At 48.2% G+C, this 17,069-nt stretch overlaps 1 protein-coding gene across 1 annotated transcript in view; it reads left to right on the top strand.

Moving 5' to 3' along the window:
* The window catches only part of LOC144115729 (band 7 protein AGAP004871-like), a 410,957-nt gene that overhangs the window by 309,927 nt on the left and 83,961 nt on the right, over window positions 1-17,069 (top strand). The window contains exon 4 of the mRNA XM_077650218.1: window positions 3,298-3,370. Coding sequence (XP_077506344.1) covers window positions 3,298-3,370 — 73 coding nt within the window. The remainder of the gene's footprint in view (window positions 1-3,297; window positions 3,371-17,069) is intronic.

Below are 17,069 nucleotides of genomic sequence, written 5' to 3' on the forward strand. Positions count from 1 at the left end.
ACTCGGAACTAGACATAACATCGGCCACTGTACTCTTGCACTGAGGCAGTTCATTATGCTGCTGTTGCTTCCTTGCATTCCTTGTGCATAGTTCTGTTGTAGCGGTTGTCACAGCAGACGGCAGGTCCTGTGCCAGTGCCAGGCTGGACATGTATACCACAATATTTTTGCGTATGTTATTCGGGCACGCATAAAGCAAGAAACAGCCCCTCTCTCAGCCACACTGAAAGATCTTTTCATCGGCTGAGGAGCTGGAGGACGAGAATTTTTTATTGAAAAGGAAGGAGATCAAAGGGACAAAAGTGTCCTGAACTGGGTAGCGTAAATAAAAGATAAAAAATTTCTTCTAGCCCAAGAAAAATAAATAAGAGAAAAATATTTCCTTTGCGTGCACACTTTTAACTTCCAGCTAAACCTGGTCTTTTCTGTCTCCGGTTCTCTACCTCATTCCCTTCTAACAACAAAATCATTTCGGAAGTTGTACGCGTACAAAAGTTCCATCTGGCCTTTCCTTCTCCTTCTTTTTTTTTGCAGGAAGTTGTCATTTCATGAGGAGAACACGCGTGCAAAAGGCATCAAAGGCGACGTGGGCAGCAGGACTCCTGATGCCTTTGCGTGCGGCAGCTCTCGCTCTTTGGCGTTGAAAACTTTCCACGCCTGCTTAAAGTGCGCTTACCGTTAAATATAGATGATAGCAGTGTGCGCCCATTTGGCATTGAATTACTTGCAAGCCGTCTCGAGCTGCTCTGTTTTGTTGTGCCCGTTCCTTTATGTGAAGACAGCATTCACAAACATTATTCTGCTTCAACCTAACCCCGTTGTCGGCCGCATAGTTTTCAACTCGTTCATGCTTCTAATCTTACTTGTTTGATTTCTGCAGCTGCAGATCTCTGCCGAGCAGAAACAGAGAAAAGAGGCGAGCGTAATTTTAACTGATATAATATCGAAAACTCGCGTTTGCCAATATTCAAGCGGATCTTACTTTCGAACTACGGAACGTTTTTGAACTCTACAACTCACTGCTCTTTACTCGCTGGCTTTTCATTAACCTTCGTTTATTAGTATATGTGCAAAATATACGAGAAGCAATGTGTAGAGCCACATTATTCCAACTGCATCTTTATTTACCCACAAACACAAAACGCAGGCTTTTTTTTTTAAATGTCGCACCATTGGGCTCTTTTCTTAGTCCCGCAGTGCTACATGCTGCTATAGCATTCCCCGCGCCGAGCTTAAAAATGCTGGGGGTGCTCTTGGTTATCTCAGAAAAAGCCCAGGAACAGGTCCGGCGGGCTGATACTACTTGAGTCCATAATACATTGTCTCCATGCGAGTGCTAGCAACTACTGCCAGCCATCTCTTGCATGGGGCTAGGGGCATGCTGTAATCCTGGGATTCAGCAATAAACTTTACGATGCAAAGACGCCCACCACTCCTTGATGTACTGGTTTTATTTTTGTGTTTTCTTTGTCGGCCGGCATTTTGCGAGCGAAGTACTATTGGCAGCAGGCGTTTACACAGTTCGGATGTGCCAGAAAAAAAATATTTTTCTGGCGCAGTCGCCTGAGCCAACCTATTTAAAATTATATTGACGTGGAGATGAATGCGCGCTCCATTCGCTGTCAATGAAGCTTGGCGATTGGGTCGCTTGGTCATGCTATTCAATAAATAAAATAAATAATTTTTTTCCTGACATCACGCAGCCCGTAAGCTTTTGCGGCCCATATATGGCATCGTGCAGTTCTAAAAGAATATGCGGACACCACAACACTCTTCTCGGCGCGTGCTCTGTTGAGACGAGAATGTAGGATAGCCATTTCGAGCAGTGTATAAGGTTCGGTGTTGCTGATGCAGAATCGTCACAGTAACAGCAACTTCAAGGTGATTTCTACAACGCTGGAAGCTGACTTAGCTGACGCATGCATCTTTCAATACATCCATCTACATTAAGTACAACAAAAAGCAAATTGAGAAGGCTTGTACCCTGATATGGCGCGTCATGAAATTGTAAAGTAGTTGTGCACCTGGCACGAATGTCGATACGCATATAAAGCTATCGACCTTTGTACTCCTGCGGTATCTTAGCCTAAAGATATGGACTTCTGGTGCGAAAGCACTCATGCGCTCACGAACTCCGACCGTGAATCTTGTCTTGATCTTTCTTGCACCTTTGCCTGGTAGCAGTGACGCCATGTTAAGTTAAAAGGAAATCAAATAAATATCCACGAATGGGAGTCAAACCCGCGGCGGCGCCAACAGATCATCTTCGCAGGCCACTACGCGAGAGCACTAGGCTATCGCCGCTTTTTTTTTATTTATTGACTAGGCTATCGCCGCAGTTTCTTTTCATTTATTGCATGGAAGTACACCCACCCTGACAGGCTTCTATCCCGACTTAAACAGGTCGCATCCTCCAACCCTTAATGCGCAGTCACACCAGCATCCTGCTCCCAATTTTTCCGCATTTCAAAATTCCGGGAGACACACGCATGCATCAACTAAAGGCAGCCGGCAGGAGGTCGATCCTGCACAGTATATACCCCCCGCACATATAGCCCACTGCTATCTGAACAGAGACTTCGATGAACGTGGCGATTTGCCATGCGACTCTTCCACAGGCTAAACAGTCCTATGAGCACTAAAAGATCACATGGGACCTTAAAAAGTTCCATTGTGGGCAAAAAATGCTATCGTACAGGGCGTAATTTCAACGTCCTTTTTGACAGTCCGTTGAAGGAAGTCCTCCCCACCTCCAGAAAAAAAAAACACGGCATCATACAAACACTTTCTTTTTTAAACTTCACACGTCAACTTTACCTGTCAAAGCTCGGCTTTGCGAAAGAGGGACTTTGGTGTCATAGTCTGTGAACTGCTGTTGTGCCGGTAGCCAGAAACTATTGATCATTGCTTTGTGTTTTGTCGTGATGCTATAGGGTATCGCCGCAGCCAAACACGCCTCGTGTTAAACTGCAACACACTTTCGCGCTGTGCATTGCTCAGCGTTGTCTTCATCAACTTCCATCTGCGGCACGAACAGATCAGGTCACTTTAACCTCGATCACAGCTTTACCTGAGTCTAATATCATCGCCGGACGTGGCGACGACCAATGAACTAAAACCATGCGCCAACAAGGCTAAACACGTGCCGCACCTCTGCTCGGTTTAACTAAATTAAAACCCAACCAATTTTTAATTTCTTGCTCTTATTTAATGATCAATTGCCGTCGACTACTACGGGCCTCGTTTTTCTCGTCTAGTCGCGCGTTTTAATTGTCCTCGTTTTGTGTCTTGTTACAGATTGTGCAGGAGTACGAGAGGGCGGTCATCTTCAGATTAGGTCGCCTCGTACAAGGCGGCGCCAAAGGTCCTGGTAAGTACGTCCAGTTGCTAATATTCTCTGGTGCCATGCTCGCGTTCCACAATACCTACCTGTACGTTCATAAGTTGTCAAAACAGAAGCTGCGTCCGGGACCTGGAATCTGTAACAACTCATCAGCTCCTCCCTCGCTGCATATTTTAAAGAGACGGCATATTCACAGTACGGAGGTTACGAGCGCACTCTCCGAGCTTTATAATGTGCCTTGTTGCGCAGGCTTTACTTTGAAGAGAATTATGCGTGTAGGTAGAAATAATGGAGGCGCATATATAATTCTCGCCATGTCTTATTGTGTTTCTAATGCGTTCGGCTACGACTACCAGACCTGTATGTTGCGTACTACTGTCCGCTTTCTGTTTCGTCCGTACTGAAGAGGCCTGTGCACTGCCGGGAGCAGAAGTGTGCAGCGCAACGCCACGGCACTCCCGCGCCTGATGTCGGGACGGTCGAAGGGGGGACCGTTTGTATCTACAGGTATGGTAGTTTCCTGGGTTCAATCCTTCGCGCTTCTCTAAAACAAAGTAAACCAGGCGCTGCAATGCAGCTTATTTGAAGCACGCTCGCATTATACACGCCTTTTGCTCCCGACAGAACAGAGCTGCTAGCAGTTTCAACATGCCTGCGGTTAAGGAACAGTTTAAATTCATAGCAACCTCATCAGTTCCATCACTTTGGGTAAGAAGGCGCCCCGAAGCTGCTTATCCATGAACACTGAGTATACTGCAGTTCTGTAAAGGAAGGCTATGCGCGTCCAGATGCCGTATAGCGGGACGGTTCTTCTCCTCATTGGTTATTTTCCGTTTGTATGATTGGTCAGCCTCGCCTTTGCTACCTGAGCTGGCAAATGGCTTTGTTTATTTTCTTTTCATTCATCACGTACGTCACAGATCGCAGCAGCCAATTTAAGGAGGGCAACAGATTGAAACGGGAAAATAATTCATGAAAAACGCGCCTAGGAGACGGTGCCCTCAAGCAGCACACCCAAAGCTCCACTCCGTTCCGTATATACTGAGTGCCTATTTGACGCATTGTCAGACCGGCGCAAAGAGTTAAATCTAGCGAAAAAAAGAAACGCAAGTCTCTGGACGAGCCATAAATTACTTCTTGCTTGGCTCTGTGGCCCAGCTGAAATGCATTAGTTTCGGTCAGCTGAACGAAAGCCTGAAATGCAAAAAACGCTTCTTCTCACAAACACAGATGCCCCAACGCAAAGAGAAGGAAGGTATGCCAGCGTAAATTCTGCTTTGCAGCAACGCGAGCAGCAGCAGATTCCTTTCTCCCCGTAAGGTGTAGGCGGGCATGGTTTTCGCACTTTGCGCTATCCCAGTGTAAGAAGGGCACAAAAGAATTCCGGAATGTTATCTGCCACCGACGAGTAAAATATAGGCGCACTACCGAACTTCTCGATTTCGCCAGATCGGCAGTGCCCCTGGCCCGCGATATTTTGTTTGCGCATTTAACGCGAGAGGGAAAAAGCAAACAGCGGAGAAAGCCAGCACGCGCGCAGGAATACCGAGCGCGTGGCTCGGAACTGGAAAAACAGATGAGGCGTACTACGCGTTTGGAAACGACGGGCGACTCGGGGACGGGAATGAAGAATGACCTCATGGGAGAAAAGGTATTCGACTCTCGAATCGTGAAATGGCTGCCGTCGAAAAGGAATGTGCGGCCGTTTGCAGCGGCAACAACGTGCGGGTGGTAGGCCGTACACTGCGCACTTCCCCCTCCCCCCCCCCCCCCCCCCACCTTGTTTAATATTTACCGAGACGTTGTTGCCAGGGGTTGCACTCTTTTCGCTATGACCTTTCTTCTTTTATTTGTTTGTATAGCTGCGTGTTTTCGCTGTTTTACCTCTCCAACCGCTCCCCCCCCCCCCCCCCCCCCCCCCCCTTTAGAATAGCAGAAGAAAGGATGCAAACAATCAACGACGACTCTTCCCTCATTTGCTTTCTCCGTTGTTTCTTCCTCTGCTCTGGTTGTGCTACTCGGCACGCTTTACTTCAAAGAGCACGTTATCGAGCGACCAGCAGTGAAAAGTTGCGATGGCGAAAGGGGGTGTCTTGTTTTTTTTTCTGTTGTTATTGTCTAGTAACTGCGAGATGAGGACAGAAGTAAACAAAAAATTGAAAGTGTCTTTAGAGAGCAAAGTACGTTACAACTACGCTATCTCATGATATAAAATATGCTCTACTAATTTTTCCGTTTAGTTGCTTATTTTCATCCGTAGCTACTCACTATTGCGTCCTCTTGAACTTTGCGCGCATAGTATGGGAACCGACGTTTAGTGTGCATAGCATCGCTTTGCCTGCTATAGACGGTGGCCTTTTCTTTCGTTTTGTTGCAACGATTTGTTGATATACGCACGTGTTTCTTGTGTTTGCCCTGCCTTCTAACACCGACACAGTATTGCAGTCAAAGGGCGTGTTCTTCTTGTTCTTTGAAGAGCAAAAAGCTGCAGTGAGGTCACATGTTTTATTATGCTGTTTTAACGCCTTAATGTTAAGTGCTGATAGAACGTGATGAGCGTATCGTGCAGCGCCCTGGGTTCCAGTGCTCGGACTGTAAACGACCACGCCATACGTTAGGGAAAAAAATACCTGTGGTTTAGCTCTGGTTAAACCTGGAGTGACACGCGAGAGCTACATCTGGCCAAGTGGAACTCGCTCAGTCGAATTGCAAAGCCAGTCTTTCGCCGCTCCGTTTCGCTGGGCGTTCCTTCTTCATCTTCGTCCCCGGAGGTGGATTCACTCTCTCCATCTCTGTATTCCCCCCCCCCCCCCCCCCCCACCTTGACACGGCGCGCGAGCACAGCTATCGCAGCTCGGTTGCGCCGGCGCGCCGCGCCGCCGGCAGCAGCAGCTGCTCCGCACCGCGTGATCAACCACGTGACCAACCACGTGGCTCATCCCGTGATCAACCACGGCACCGCCACGGAGTTTAAGGGGTGGCCACGGAGCTCAGAGGTGCCACGCTTAAGGCTCGAAAAGCTGTCGTAGTGTAGCTCTCGCTACAAAAGCTAAAGAAAACATTTGCATCTTTTTTTGGGTCTACGCGACTGTTAATGGAGCAGTCCGCAGCACCGCCGCTAGATTCAGTGTCCATCGTTTCGTGTAGAAAACAGTAGGGATAAATTACATTTTTTTTTGCGTGATTCTGCTACGAGACGTAGCTCTACGCCTCATCGCCTTTCATTATCGCCCTCTGTAATGTCAAACGACCGTGAGGGTATTAATAAATGAAACAAATGAAATGAAATTTCGCCCATGGTGACGATAACCGGCTGCACTCTCCTATTTTTATAATAGGACGCTACTGTAACGTCAATGTATGACGTCCGAACGTGCTTTAAGGCACTTATATAAATGGAGAGGTTTATTTCGAAGTGATTCATGCCGAAAACCTAAACGAAGTCAAATTAAACCCCAATGTCAAGCAGATCGAATAAACTCTCTTCTCAAAAAACAAATACAAACATGGGCCTAATAACGCCGCGAAATCCTGCGCGCAAATCTCATTCCGACCTGAAAATGAGCTAGATCCTCCAGCTGTGTGGGTCGAAATGAGTCAAACCAATTCACCCAATAGGACAGGACTTCAGACGCCACGCGATTCAGCCAAAATCGCTGCCTCCTTGAAAGTTCGCGCCTGATAGCTCGGTCTATTCATGTGGTTTGTAGCGATAGCTACATTAGGCTAGCGTGGCTACATTAGCGTGGCGGAGCCGCCACTTGGTCACGTGGTTGGTCACGTGGTGCGGAGCTGCTGCCGGCGGCGCGGCGCGCCGTGAAACTGAGTGAGGGGGGAGTGGAGAGGGGGAGACAGTGAATCACGTCCAGCAGGCACGAAGATGAAGAAGCAGCGCCCAACGAAATGGAGCGGCGAAAGACTGACTTTGCAATTCGACTGAGCGAGTTCCACTCGGCCAGCTGTAGCTGTCGAGTCACTCCAGGTTTAACCAGAGCTAAACCACAGCCATTTTTTTCAACGTTTTTCGTTTTACAGGAGCTTGTTGCTCATGGATTCCGATGGATATAAAGAAATCGGTGAAAGATCGTTTCCCAGCCGACGACGCAAAATTAATAGGTCGCTTCCGCAATGTACACAAACAAAAAAGACTCTCGAACTTGCCTTATCGGAAAAAAAGATTATCGAAACAATAGTTTTTTTCGTTAAAAAAGCTGTCTCTGAAAGGGGCCCTCATATTAGAGCTCAGCCCCACTATGAGGTTCCTGTGTCAAATTTCGAGCCTGTCCAAAAGAGGGGAAGCACCGGAGCAGCGCGAGCTGTAGGCACACCCCCTGAACGAACAGTGTGTGAGAGGCATAACCAGCCTCGTTGTGCCGCCCTTTGGCAGGTCATGGCAAAACAATGCTCGTTTCCTTACTGCTTTCAGTCGTACTCAAGAAAAAGAGATTTTGGATGTTTGCGAAGAAGGCTGCTTATTTTGCCAGGAGGACAAACCTGCTCTCCATTAATAATTACTAGAGCAGGTGAAGCATAGCACTGCGGCTATTAGCGAGTGTTGTAATGCCTTTGGTGCTGAAATCAGAGTACGACCTTTTCTGGGCGTTATTTCCGAATATATGCTAGAATGCACTTGAGTAGAAATCAAGTGTACGGAACAAAACAGCCAAATCCAATTCCGCACATCGAAATGAGCCAAACCCTATAATTACATACCAGTATCGCTTAGACTATATGAACATAATTCTTCGTTAATTGTGACTTTTAGGCTCCTCTGGCAACCACGTAAAGATATGGTATAATCGATTGGGCAGCGATGCAATGCCTAAGGGTAAAGGATTTTCGCGTTTTTTTTTTCAGTTCCTGTTTTGGTGTATCTGCCTCATTTCGAAAAAAAAGAACAGTTTGTCAGAGAACAAAATTACGAAATAACCGCTGTCATTTTTTAATAGAGACCTTGTTTGCAACTCCTGGAAAACAAATGAAAAAACAAAAAAATATTTCAGCGCGAAGCAATTTGATACGTCACAGCAGCACGTACACAGCGTTTTGGTCGGTTTCGAAAGTTATTCTTAGAGGCTGAGGTCTTTGCAGCGTAGCAAAAAGGAAACGGTCGTGTACAATCATGGTATTGAGTCCCCAGACGCAAATTTACACGCAAGAGATGAAAAGAAATATTGTACGGCTCATAAAAAGAAATTCGGACTTCTGAAATACACCTGGCACCTCCTCGATTTATTGTGTTTCCTGATCTCGAAGACACAGTGTGTAATGCGGGCTGCTTTTGAAGCACGTTGTTCGAGATTCAAATTTGAAGACAGTCACAGCAGCGAGTTGGTGCTGATCGAATATTCGGAAAAGTGTGACTCAGAAAAGAAAACGTGGGCAAGCAGAAAATCGTATTCTGTCCTGTTTTTTCCTACCTATCGGCGTTTTCTGTGCTATTTCCACTAGGATTTTGTGAAGGTAGTGAAGTGCTCGTATATCGGTACACCATATAACATTCTCTTTCAGTCTGAACTTACAGTCCGCGCTTTTATCGGCTACAGTGTCCCCTGCAAAACGAATGCTTTTATGCGTGCGCGCCCAGCGCTAGGTACAAGGATGTGCAATTGAATAACACTTATTTTTCAAATATTTCGCCTTCAACCTGCGTTCCACCGGAGCGCGATATTTTCGAAATGTAGAAGAGCCCAAACCGCAGTTCAGTCGTCTCTACTTAAACTTAATTAGATGGCGTAAGCGATCGCAGCGTCTAGCTTTTTATGCATCGTGAGGAAGGGAAGCGCAGCCATCAATTTCCCCAAATGGAGAAAGCTGGATGCATTTTACTTGCGGGTATTTAGCAGATAAGGGTGAATATTGACTAAAAATTAATAAAACCTCCTTCTCGTGACGCGAAGCGATTAGCGCCATATGTTAGAAAATTAGAAAGCAAAACTGGTGCGATTATTTTTCAAAACTCTCTCCCACTTTTCCATGTTTTTGGTCAGTGTAAAGCCAGAAGGCCTCCTTAATTTGTTTCCAGGACTTCTCGAAACGATTAAACGCCGCTTTGATTTAGTTTTCTTAGGCGTTTGCCGGGCTTTACAGCGTTGTTGAGCTCTTCCTTGTTTTACAACTACTTTATATAATGTCTGTTTTCATTCCTACTGTGACATTAAGCACTTTTGGAAACTTTTCGTTCGCGCACGTCCTTCCATTGGCGTCATTGTGTATGTTACGTGGTCGCCCGTCCTCTGTGGGTACTTAGTGTCTGTTCAGCGAAACTTCTCGTGGAAGGAAGAGAAAATGGTGTCCACCGCCACCGTTCTGGACAGCAACATGGGACGACTGTAAACGTACAAAACGAGATATGAGTTAGCCAAGGGAAAGCGCGAGGTGCGGGAGGCTGACGTAATCCGTAAACGCTCATAAACTGAACAACAGCTACGGCACCAGACGTAACAGGTTGGAGCTGCCCATAAGAAACGAGGAAAAGAACAAATCGGAAATTTAATCTTTGTAAAAGATTGCCTGGCTGTGGTCGGAGCGCACAATTTTAGATCGCATCTTTTAGGTGACCGTTCGGGACTTCCACGTCGTTGTCGCCGTCGTCATCATCGGCGTCGTCGTTGTCGGCATAACGCGCCACCTGACAACCCTGGCAGGTGGTAGCAGAGCGAAGCGCCACCTGCCGCGGCAAGAGCCGATGATTGGACGACCGGAAGGTGGCTGCCACCGGAAAGTCCCGGAGGGTGGCTAGCAGAGTAACACGCCACCTGACAATCGTGGCAGGTATAGCAGAGCGAAGCGCCACCTGCCACGGCGAGAGCCGATGATTGGACAACCGGAAGGTGGCTGCCACCGGAAGGTCCTGGAGGGTGGCTAGCAGAGTAACACGCCACCTGACAGCCGTGGCAGGTGGTAGCAGAGTGAAGCGCCACCTGCCATGGCGAGAGCCGATGATTGGACGACCGGAAGGTGGCTGCCACCGGAAGGTCCCGGAGGGTGGCTAGCAGACTAACACGCCGCCTGTCAGTGGTGGCCAGAATACGTGCTCTGATGATACCGAACCTTTGCTGCGCCTGGGCGCTTTAAGCGTATTCTGGAACCGTCACCGGACCGCGTGAACGGCTGGCATATCCAACGGCTCGCCAGCGACAGCCCTTTGGTCAGCAACCGCCGAATTGGCTTGTCAGCCCCTATACGCCGGCAGAATTCTTCCTTTCATCTGCAGACAGTAGTTCGCCAGTGAACAGTCTGCCTTAATGGTGTACACGGCCTGTATGTATCCTGTGGTAGCTGGATGTCACCAAAATGACATCCTCAGTGCTCTCAGCGCAACGAAAGCGCATATAAACCTTTGAATCAGTTTGCGATTGGCCTTCTTTCTTGCACAGCTATCCCTCCCTTTTTCCCAGTTTTTGACCCTTGACCTTGCCTTTAAGTTTTTTTGTTTTTTTTTTTGTCCCAAAGAGCGAGTTTCATTTCCACCGCCACCACTTAGCCGCGGGAGGTAGCGTAAAAGCGTTCTCTCGGCGCACTTTAATTCGGAGCGGTTGCTGTAACTCATCGAGTAATTCGTTAGATTAATCTCGATTAATTTACTGTGTCTGCACAAGGCGAAACGCGACATACTTTTGCCGTTTCAACTGGGAGCAAAAACCGCGTCTGGCGCAGAGAAAAAAAGGGGAGCGTCGAAAGCAGCGCGTGGGATATCGAAGGCACACGAGGCGTGCACGCGTAGGCGGCAAGTTCAAGGCAGGCGCATTCGCCCCAGGCACGCGTGTGTTTATGCGTGCCCTCGGGTGAAAGCGAAGGCGTGCCTCCCAACTTCTCTTCGCTGCCCCTAGTTCTCGGGTCGATGGGGCAAGTTAATGACGTCACCGTTTCTATCGCTCCTTTTCGCGTCTGAGCAGGGCAAATTCAAGGGTTTCGTAGGCGCACACTCCGGAAGCACGGTTGTTGTTTGAGCCGCTACCCACTAAGTCGTTTCAATTAGAGGGAACGCAAAGAAATCTTATGACAGCCTGCCTGGACGACTTCTTTACTGTGGTACAAGCACGCAAGGTCTATGATTTTCCTCAGCGTATCAGGATACTTTTCAAGGCTCTGGCCTAAGAGTTGGACATAATTAATTACCATTGTCAACGTTGGCGACGAACAGCCTCTCGGAATCTCCTTTCCCATGAAAGCTGACATCGAGTGACGTGTCATCCGAGGAGTACAAAAATCGCACCGCCTCTTTGTCGGCCTGGATTACTCGCGTTACATTAGTAGGGGGGTGGGGAGGGGGGGGGGGGAGCGGTGCTATTTTCCTTTAGCTAGCTCAGCCTACAGCCTGTCAATCTGGATTAATTTCAAAATCCTATGTTCTCGCGTTCCCTACATAATTCCCTTAACCAACTCCCAGCATCCCAATTCCCTTTCCATAAGACAGCCCTCCAGCACGCCCCAGGGGAGATTCGGGGAGTCTCCCCAGGCCCGCTCCAGCAGCTGTGGTTACGCTAAGTAGCCTTTTCCCTCTTAATCTCGTTTGCCGCTTTCGAGTGGGCAAAAAATTATTTGTCTGCTCTAGGACATGATCATTTCTTACTACAGTCGTCTTTAAGTTCATTTTTGTTGTTTACTTCTAAATTTCTCACTATAAAGTCCGTTCTTTCAGTCTTTGCCAACAAGCAGCCTGGGAGGTTGCTAGTTGGCACGAGGTGGAGGCACGCCAAGACGAAACTTCTGCTCATATCAGAGATTTGCGAAACCACGCGATCACTGACCCTGCACCGGGTTGGTTGTGACGTCACAGAGGAGACGTGCGCTGGCTCCAACTGGCTCCAACAGTAATTGAAACGGACAGTCTAAACGCCTTGGAAATAATTAGTTACGCTGCCCTTCGCCTTTCTGAGTCAATTATTTTGATTACTAGACCCGCCGCATGATTTGAAGGAAAAATATACCTGCACTCAATACCTTTGCTTCTATACCCGTTTAAAAGCCATACATGCATTTCAGTGCTCATTCAAGGCATCTGCACGCTTGTCGCGTGCACCACAGTCTGTTCTCCCGTTGGGTGAAAGGCATTTTTTGCGTTCTGAGGAAACTCACGTTTTATAAGCACTAAGTGCGTTATGGTGGCGAGTAGCAAATTCAGTATGGGAAAGAAAGGCAGCATAAGCTTGATGTTGGGCTTCACTAAATTTTGCACCAACATTGGTGCACTACACCTGCATATTTGATTTTCCGTTAACTGCTCCACTCGCTAGCTGGTGTCTTTATGTTCTACTGCACTCTGCGTACGTGCACATACTCAAATTAACAAGACCATAGCCATCATGCAGTTCTGTCATGATTCTAAGTGATGCTCCCCGCAGCTAACACGTGCTCGCACACACACGCACACACGTGAGCATATGCACAAGTGCTTTGACAACACTGTACGTTTACACGTCTGTTTTATTTTTTCAACACCGCGTCAATCACGCTATCGCCAGCGCACAGATGTCATAGTGTATTTACGTTTTTGATCGTGAAAGCGTACCGCCCAGCTCGTAGAGTTTAAAGAAATCGCCGTCGTTCAGGCGTTTCAGTGCGCAGTTGTACAAGGTCTCTTCGCATATAACATCGGGCCTTATCTTCTCTTTCTGGCACTGTGTATATGAAGCGAAACGATTACCGCTGTTGTTGCAACGTCTTAGGGCCCATTCACACTTGAGAGTCGCAGAGGTCGCGCGACCAGCAGTCCGCCTGCGACTACACCGCAGTTCGGCAACACCGATGTTCACACTTCCAAGGGCGATCTGCGGGTCGCCTTCTCGTTTGATTCTCATTTGAAATGAGAACTCTTGGGAATGACGCCTTTCGCGCGCTTTCGAAAGTTTCGTCTGCTTTGGCCGCGTGTCCTGCGCTCGCGCTTGGCCCTCGAAAGTGCTCTGGTCCCTCGATGTTAGCAATTTACTGCGACGACTTGAGCGAAGAGGAGGATATAGCGGCAATGTGCACCGCGTCCATACAAGCGGCCTGCCAGCCATCCTGAATTCCGGCCGCTAGCGTCAGAAAAATGCGCTAGTATGTTATTTGTTCGCGTTTATACCTTGCTCTGGGAAGTATAAATACAAAAATGAATCATTTTTGAGCGTCGCTGGCCGATACTGAGCGTCTGGTTAAAAGCAAATTTCTTCTCATAGCCACTTTGCCGCTGCTGCCCAAAGCGGCTCGATCGTCCGGCGTCTGCTTTCTCCGCTGCTGAAGGCGTCGCGGAAATCGAGCATATTTTTATATTATCATGAGACGGGGTTCACAATAAAGCCGTGACGAGAGTAGCATCTTGGTTACAGCGCTGGTCAGTCACGAAACGCCCACAGCTGCGGCATCGATGTGAAACCGGCTAGGCTTAGCGACGACTAGGGCAGCCAAGGAGTAGAAAGCGCAGTTCGCCGCACGGCGCAACCGCGAGCGGCGTCATTACCGAAAGCTCGGCTCGCTCGCCGATTGGTTCCGCGGTTTGTGACTCGCAGTCGCACGGCTAGAAAATCGAGCAGCGAGCGAGCGGCCCGCGACTGTTGTTTTTCGACCAAAGAGACCGTTTGCGACTGTCGCTTTTCGACCAAAACGGTCGCGCGACCTTTGCGACTCTCAAGTGTGAATGGGTCCTTATACATCTAACCTTTTCCAGTTTTAGGTCTTAGATAGTTCTATGACATAGGAGGATTTAGGAGCAAAGGGTGCGATTTGCTCAAGATGCTAGCCTCGGTCTAGCGGTCTACGCCGTAATCAGGTCCTGTCTCCATTAATACTCGGCATTCGCGGTGACCATGATCACATCGTCAAATAAGTGGCCGGCCCCGTGATACCTTGCATGAAGAATTCCTTGAGATATGGCAAAATCCCAAACTGGCTGATACTTCCACTGCCACAGCAAGAGCACCAGACCTCTTCTGAAATAGTGGCTTGCGAAAATGAGCATTTCCCGTTAGGGGTCCATTACGTGTCCACTCCACAACGAGTACGCGACGCGCGTGCGACGTTGTGGATTTTCTTCATTTTCCTTTAATGCGACCAGCATCGGTTTTCCTTCGGCTGCCGGCTAGGGTTTGCGCACGTTTGAAATATTTCATGTCCTATAATATGAAGTGATAAATGCCCAACGTCCATCTACATTTTTCCTAGGTACCCTTGATATCGCGGCATGACTTAGAGCGGTTATAAATTCAAATCGTGAGCATTTCGTTTTATTAGTCTAATGGAATACCTGAGCCCGTTACAATTATTTTCCTAATTTTCGGATGCAAAAAGGTGTATATCACCCCAATGAATTTGTAGCGGCAAGCGTGATGTCACCAAGTTGTACTGCACGATTTATTATGCTTGTATTTATATGGTACGGTGTATGGGGTGTAACGTCCCAAAGCAACATGGCCTATGAGAGACATCCAAGTGGAATGCTCCGGATTAATTTCAATCACTCGGGGTTCTTTAACGTGCGTTGACATCGTAGAGTGCACGGGTGCCTTGCCTTTCGTCTCCATCGAAACGCGGCCGCCGCGGCCGGTATTGAACCCGCATCCTCGTGTTCAGCGGTCGGACGCGCCAACGGTCGAGCCACAGCGGTGGGGTTATTCGTGCAGCATCACTTTTGCGGCTTGTTTTCCATCGCTTCTATACGGTTTCTGCGGTGCGCGTGTAAATATTCATGCATCACTCGGTAATAACCGCTCCAAGCCATAAGGAGCATCCGGCTGTAGCACGCTCTGAGTGTAGTTATCTTCTATAAGCCATTTAAGTCTGGCAACTTTCTTGTCCCACCCTCGGCTTCATCCGGGCGTTAAAGTGTACGGCGAATAGCATCGGGCACATCACGTTTGCGCTGTTCACTCTCTCTCGCTTTTTCTCTCTCTCTCAACAAGGTTCCGTTTTTCCTGAAACCAGAATGTTATTTGAAAAGGTCATTCCCTCCTCACAATACTCGCTGCTTATGAGATTTACCTCCTTTTAACCTCTTATGACCTTTATATTTTATCTGGAGAGGAAAATTGATTCGTACCGAGAACTCTTTGTTTGCATCCTTGGAACGTGGAAAACAACTTTGAGACCATCCCCTGCCGTGATGTGTAGTTTGTAGGTTTGCCGTGAAAAAGTGGAACAGGAGTCAAGCGCCAAAAAAATACATTTATTGAGTAGCTTTCACTTACTGCAGTGCTTTCTTTTTTTATTGGACCAGTTGTTAATATTGCAAACGTGAAGCTTGATTTTTCACAAATGAACACTGGCTGACCTTTGCATAGTGGCATCTTGCAGCGCTGCCGTTTCTCGCTTACAGCTGGCCACTACACTATGGTGTCCTGGCGAATTTCAATATTGAGTATTTGCGGCTGCTCATCCACTCTTTTTCTTTTTTCTCAAAATGTCTTTGAATTAGAAATGATCGTCAGCCCCTCTTCTTGACCAGGTCTATTTTGCCACGGTTTGCCCGTCAAATGTCTGCCACGGCCATGCCCACTGAACGAAAGAACAATCGCTGGTAGCCTTTCTTTGACTTCAGAGAAACCCTGTATTAGGTCATCAGTCCACCAAATACATGAACACCACCTACAAATGAGCTGTATGTGGCAACAATTGCTGGATGACGGATCTTCTTTTGCTTCCCGTCATAGCTCTTGCGCTTTCCTTTGGCACAGCACTACCAAATGTGCAGGAGAGTGTTACGCCTCAGTTGTATCATTTTACGACCGTCATAGTGACCCCTTCGGCGCAAGCCTTTTATTTTTATCATCGTAACTTCCGCTTCTTTTTTTCTTCGTCCCAGCATCATTGGCCAGATTGCAGCTAGGGATTCGCTCTCAGATTCTCCAGAGTTGTCGTTGGCCCCACCATCAGCATCCGCCTCATGAGCAGAGTTGCTGTCCGAACTGCTGTCGCTGTCGCTAAGACTGCCATCTTTGCTCTCGTCTCTGCTAAACAACCTATTCTGGAAAAGCCTTCGGGCCCATCTGGAAATCTAAAGAGGATGTTACGGGGAAATACTATTTACATTTATTTACAAGTGTTGGGGTTAGAATAAAGAGTTCCTAGCAGGGAGCAGCAACACGAACAGGGAGCTGCATTAAACTCCTCTTCTTCGTTCGTCCTTTCACACGAGAGGCCGCTTTGTCTTCCACTGCGACTTCGTCGTAACATGACTCCCGGCGGCACGAGCGCCGTGTCGGCGCTAGGCCGGTGGTCGAGAAGCGACGTGGCAGGGCTTGAGGCGCATGACGTGAACAATATCAGTAGGTGGTCTACTTGCTGAGGATGCAGGCGTATGAGAAGCAACTTCACACGTGACGTCGGCGACCTGACGCACCACACGATAAGGGCCATGGTAGGGGGACAAAAGTTTCTCAGAGAGACCAACGCGGCGGGAAGGAGACCACAAAAGAACGAGTGACCCCGGTTCTTAGGTGACGTGGCGATGTCGAGTGTCGTACAGAGACTTCTGGGCTCGCCGGGACGCTTGGAGCCAACTACGGGCGATTTGGCGAGCGTCAGTAGCTTGAACAATGGCGTCACGGGAGTAGGCGGTGACGGGACGGTCAGCGGGGGGGAAAGTGTGTCCAAAGGCAGGACGGCGTGTCTCCCATTTAAGAGATAGAATCGAGAGTAACCAGTTGTGTCAAGCCGGGAGGTGTTGTAAGCGAACGTCACATAGGGCAAGGCGAGATCCCAGTCTTTGTGGTCGGGGGAGACGTACATAGACAACATGTCTGTTAATGTC

Source organism: Amblyomma americanum, chromosome 1 (genome assembly GCF_052857255.1).
Source record: "Amblyomma americanum isolate KBUSLIRL-KWMA chromosome 1, ASM5285725v1, whole genome shotgun sequence".
In the NCBI taxonomy this organism is placed as follows: domain Eukaryota; kingdom Metazoa; phylum Arthropoda; class Arachnida; order Ixodida; family Ixodidae; genus Amblyomma; species Amblyomma americanum.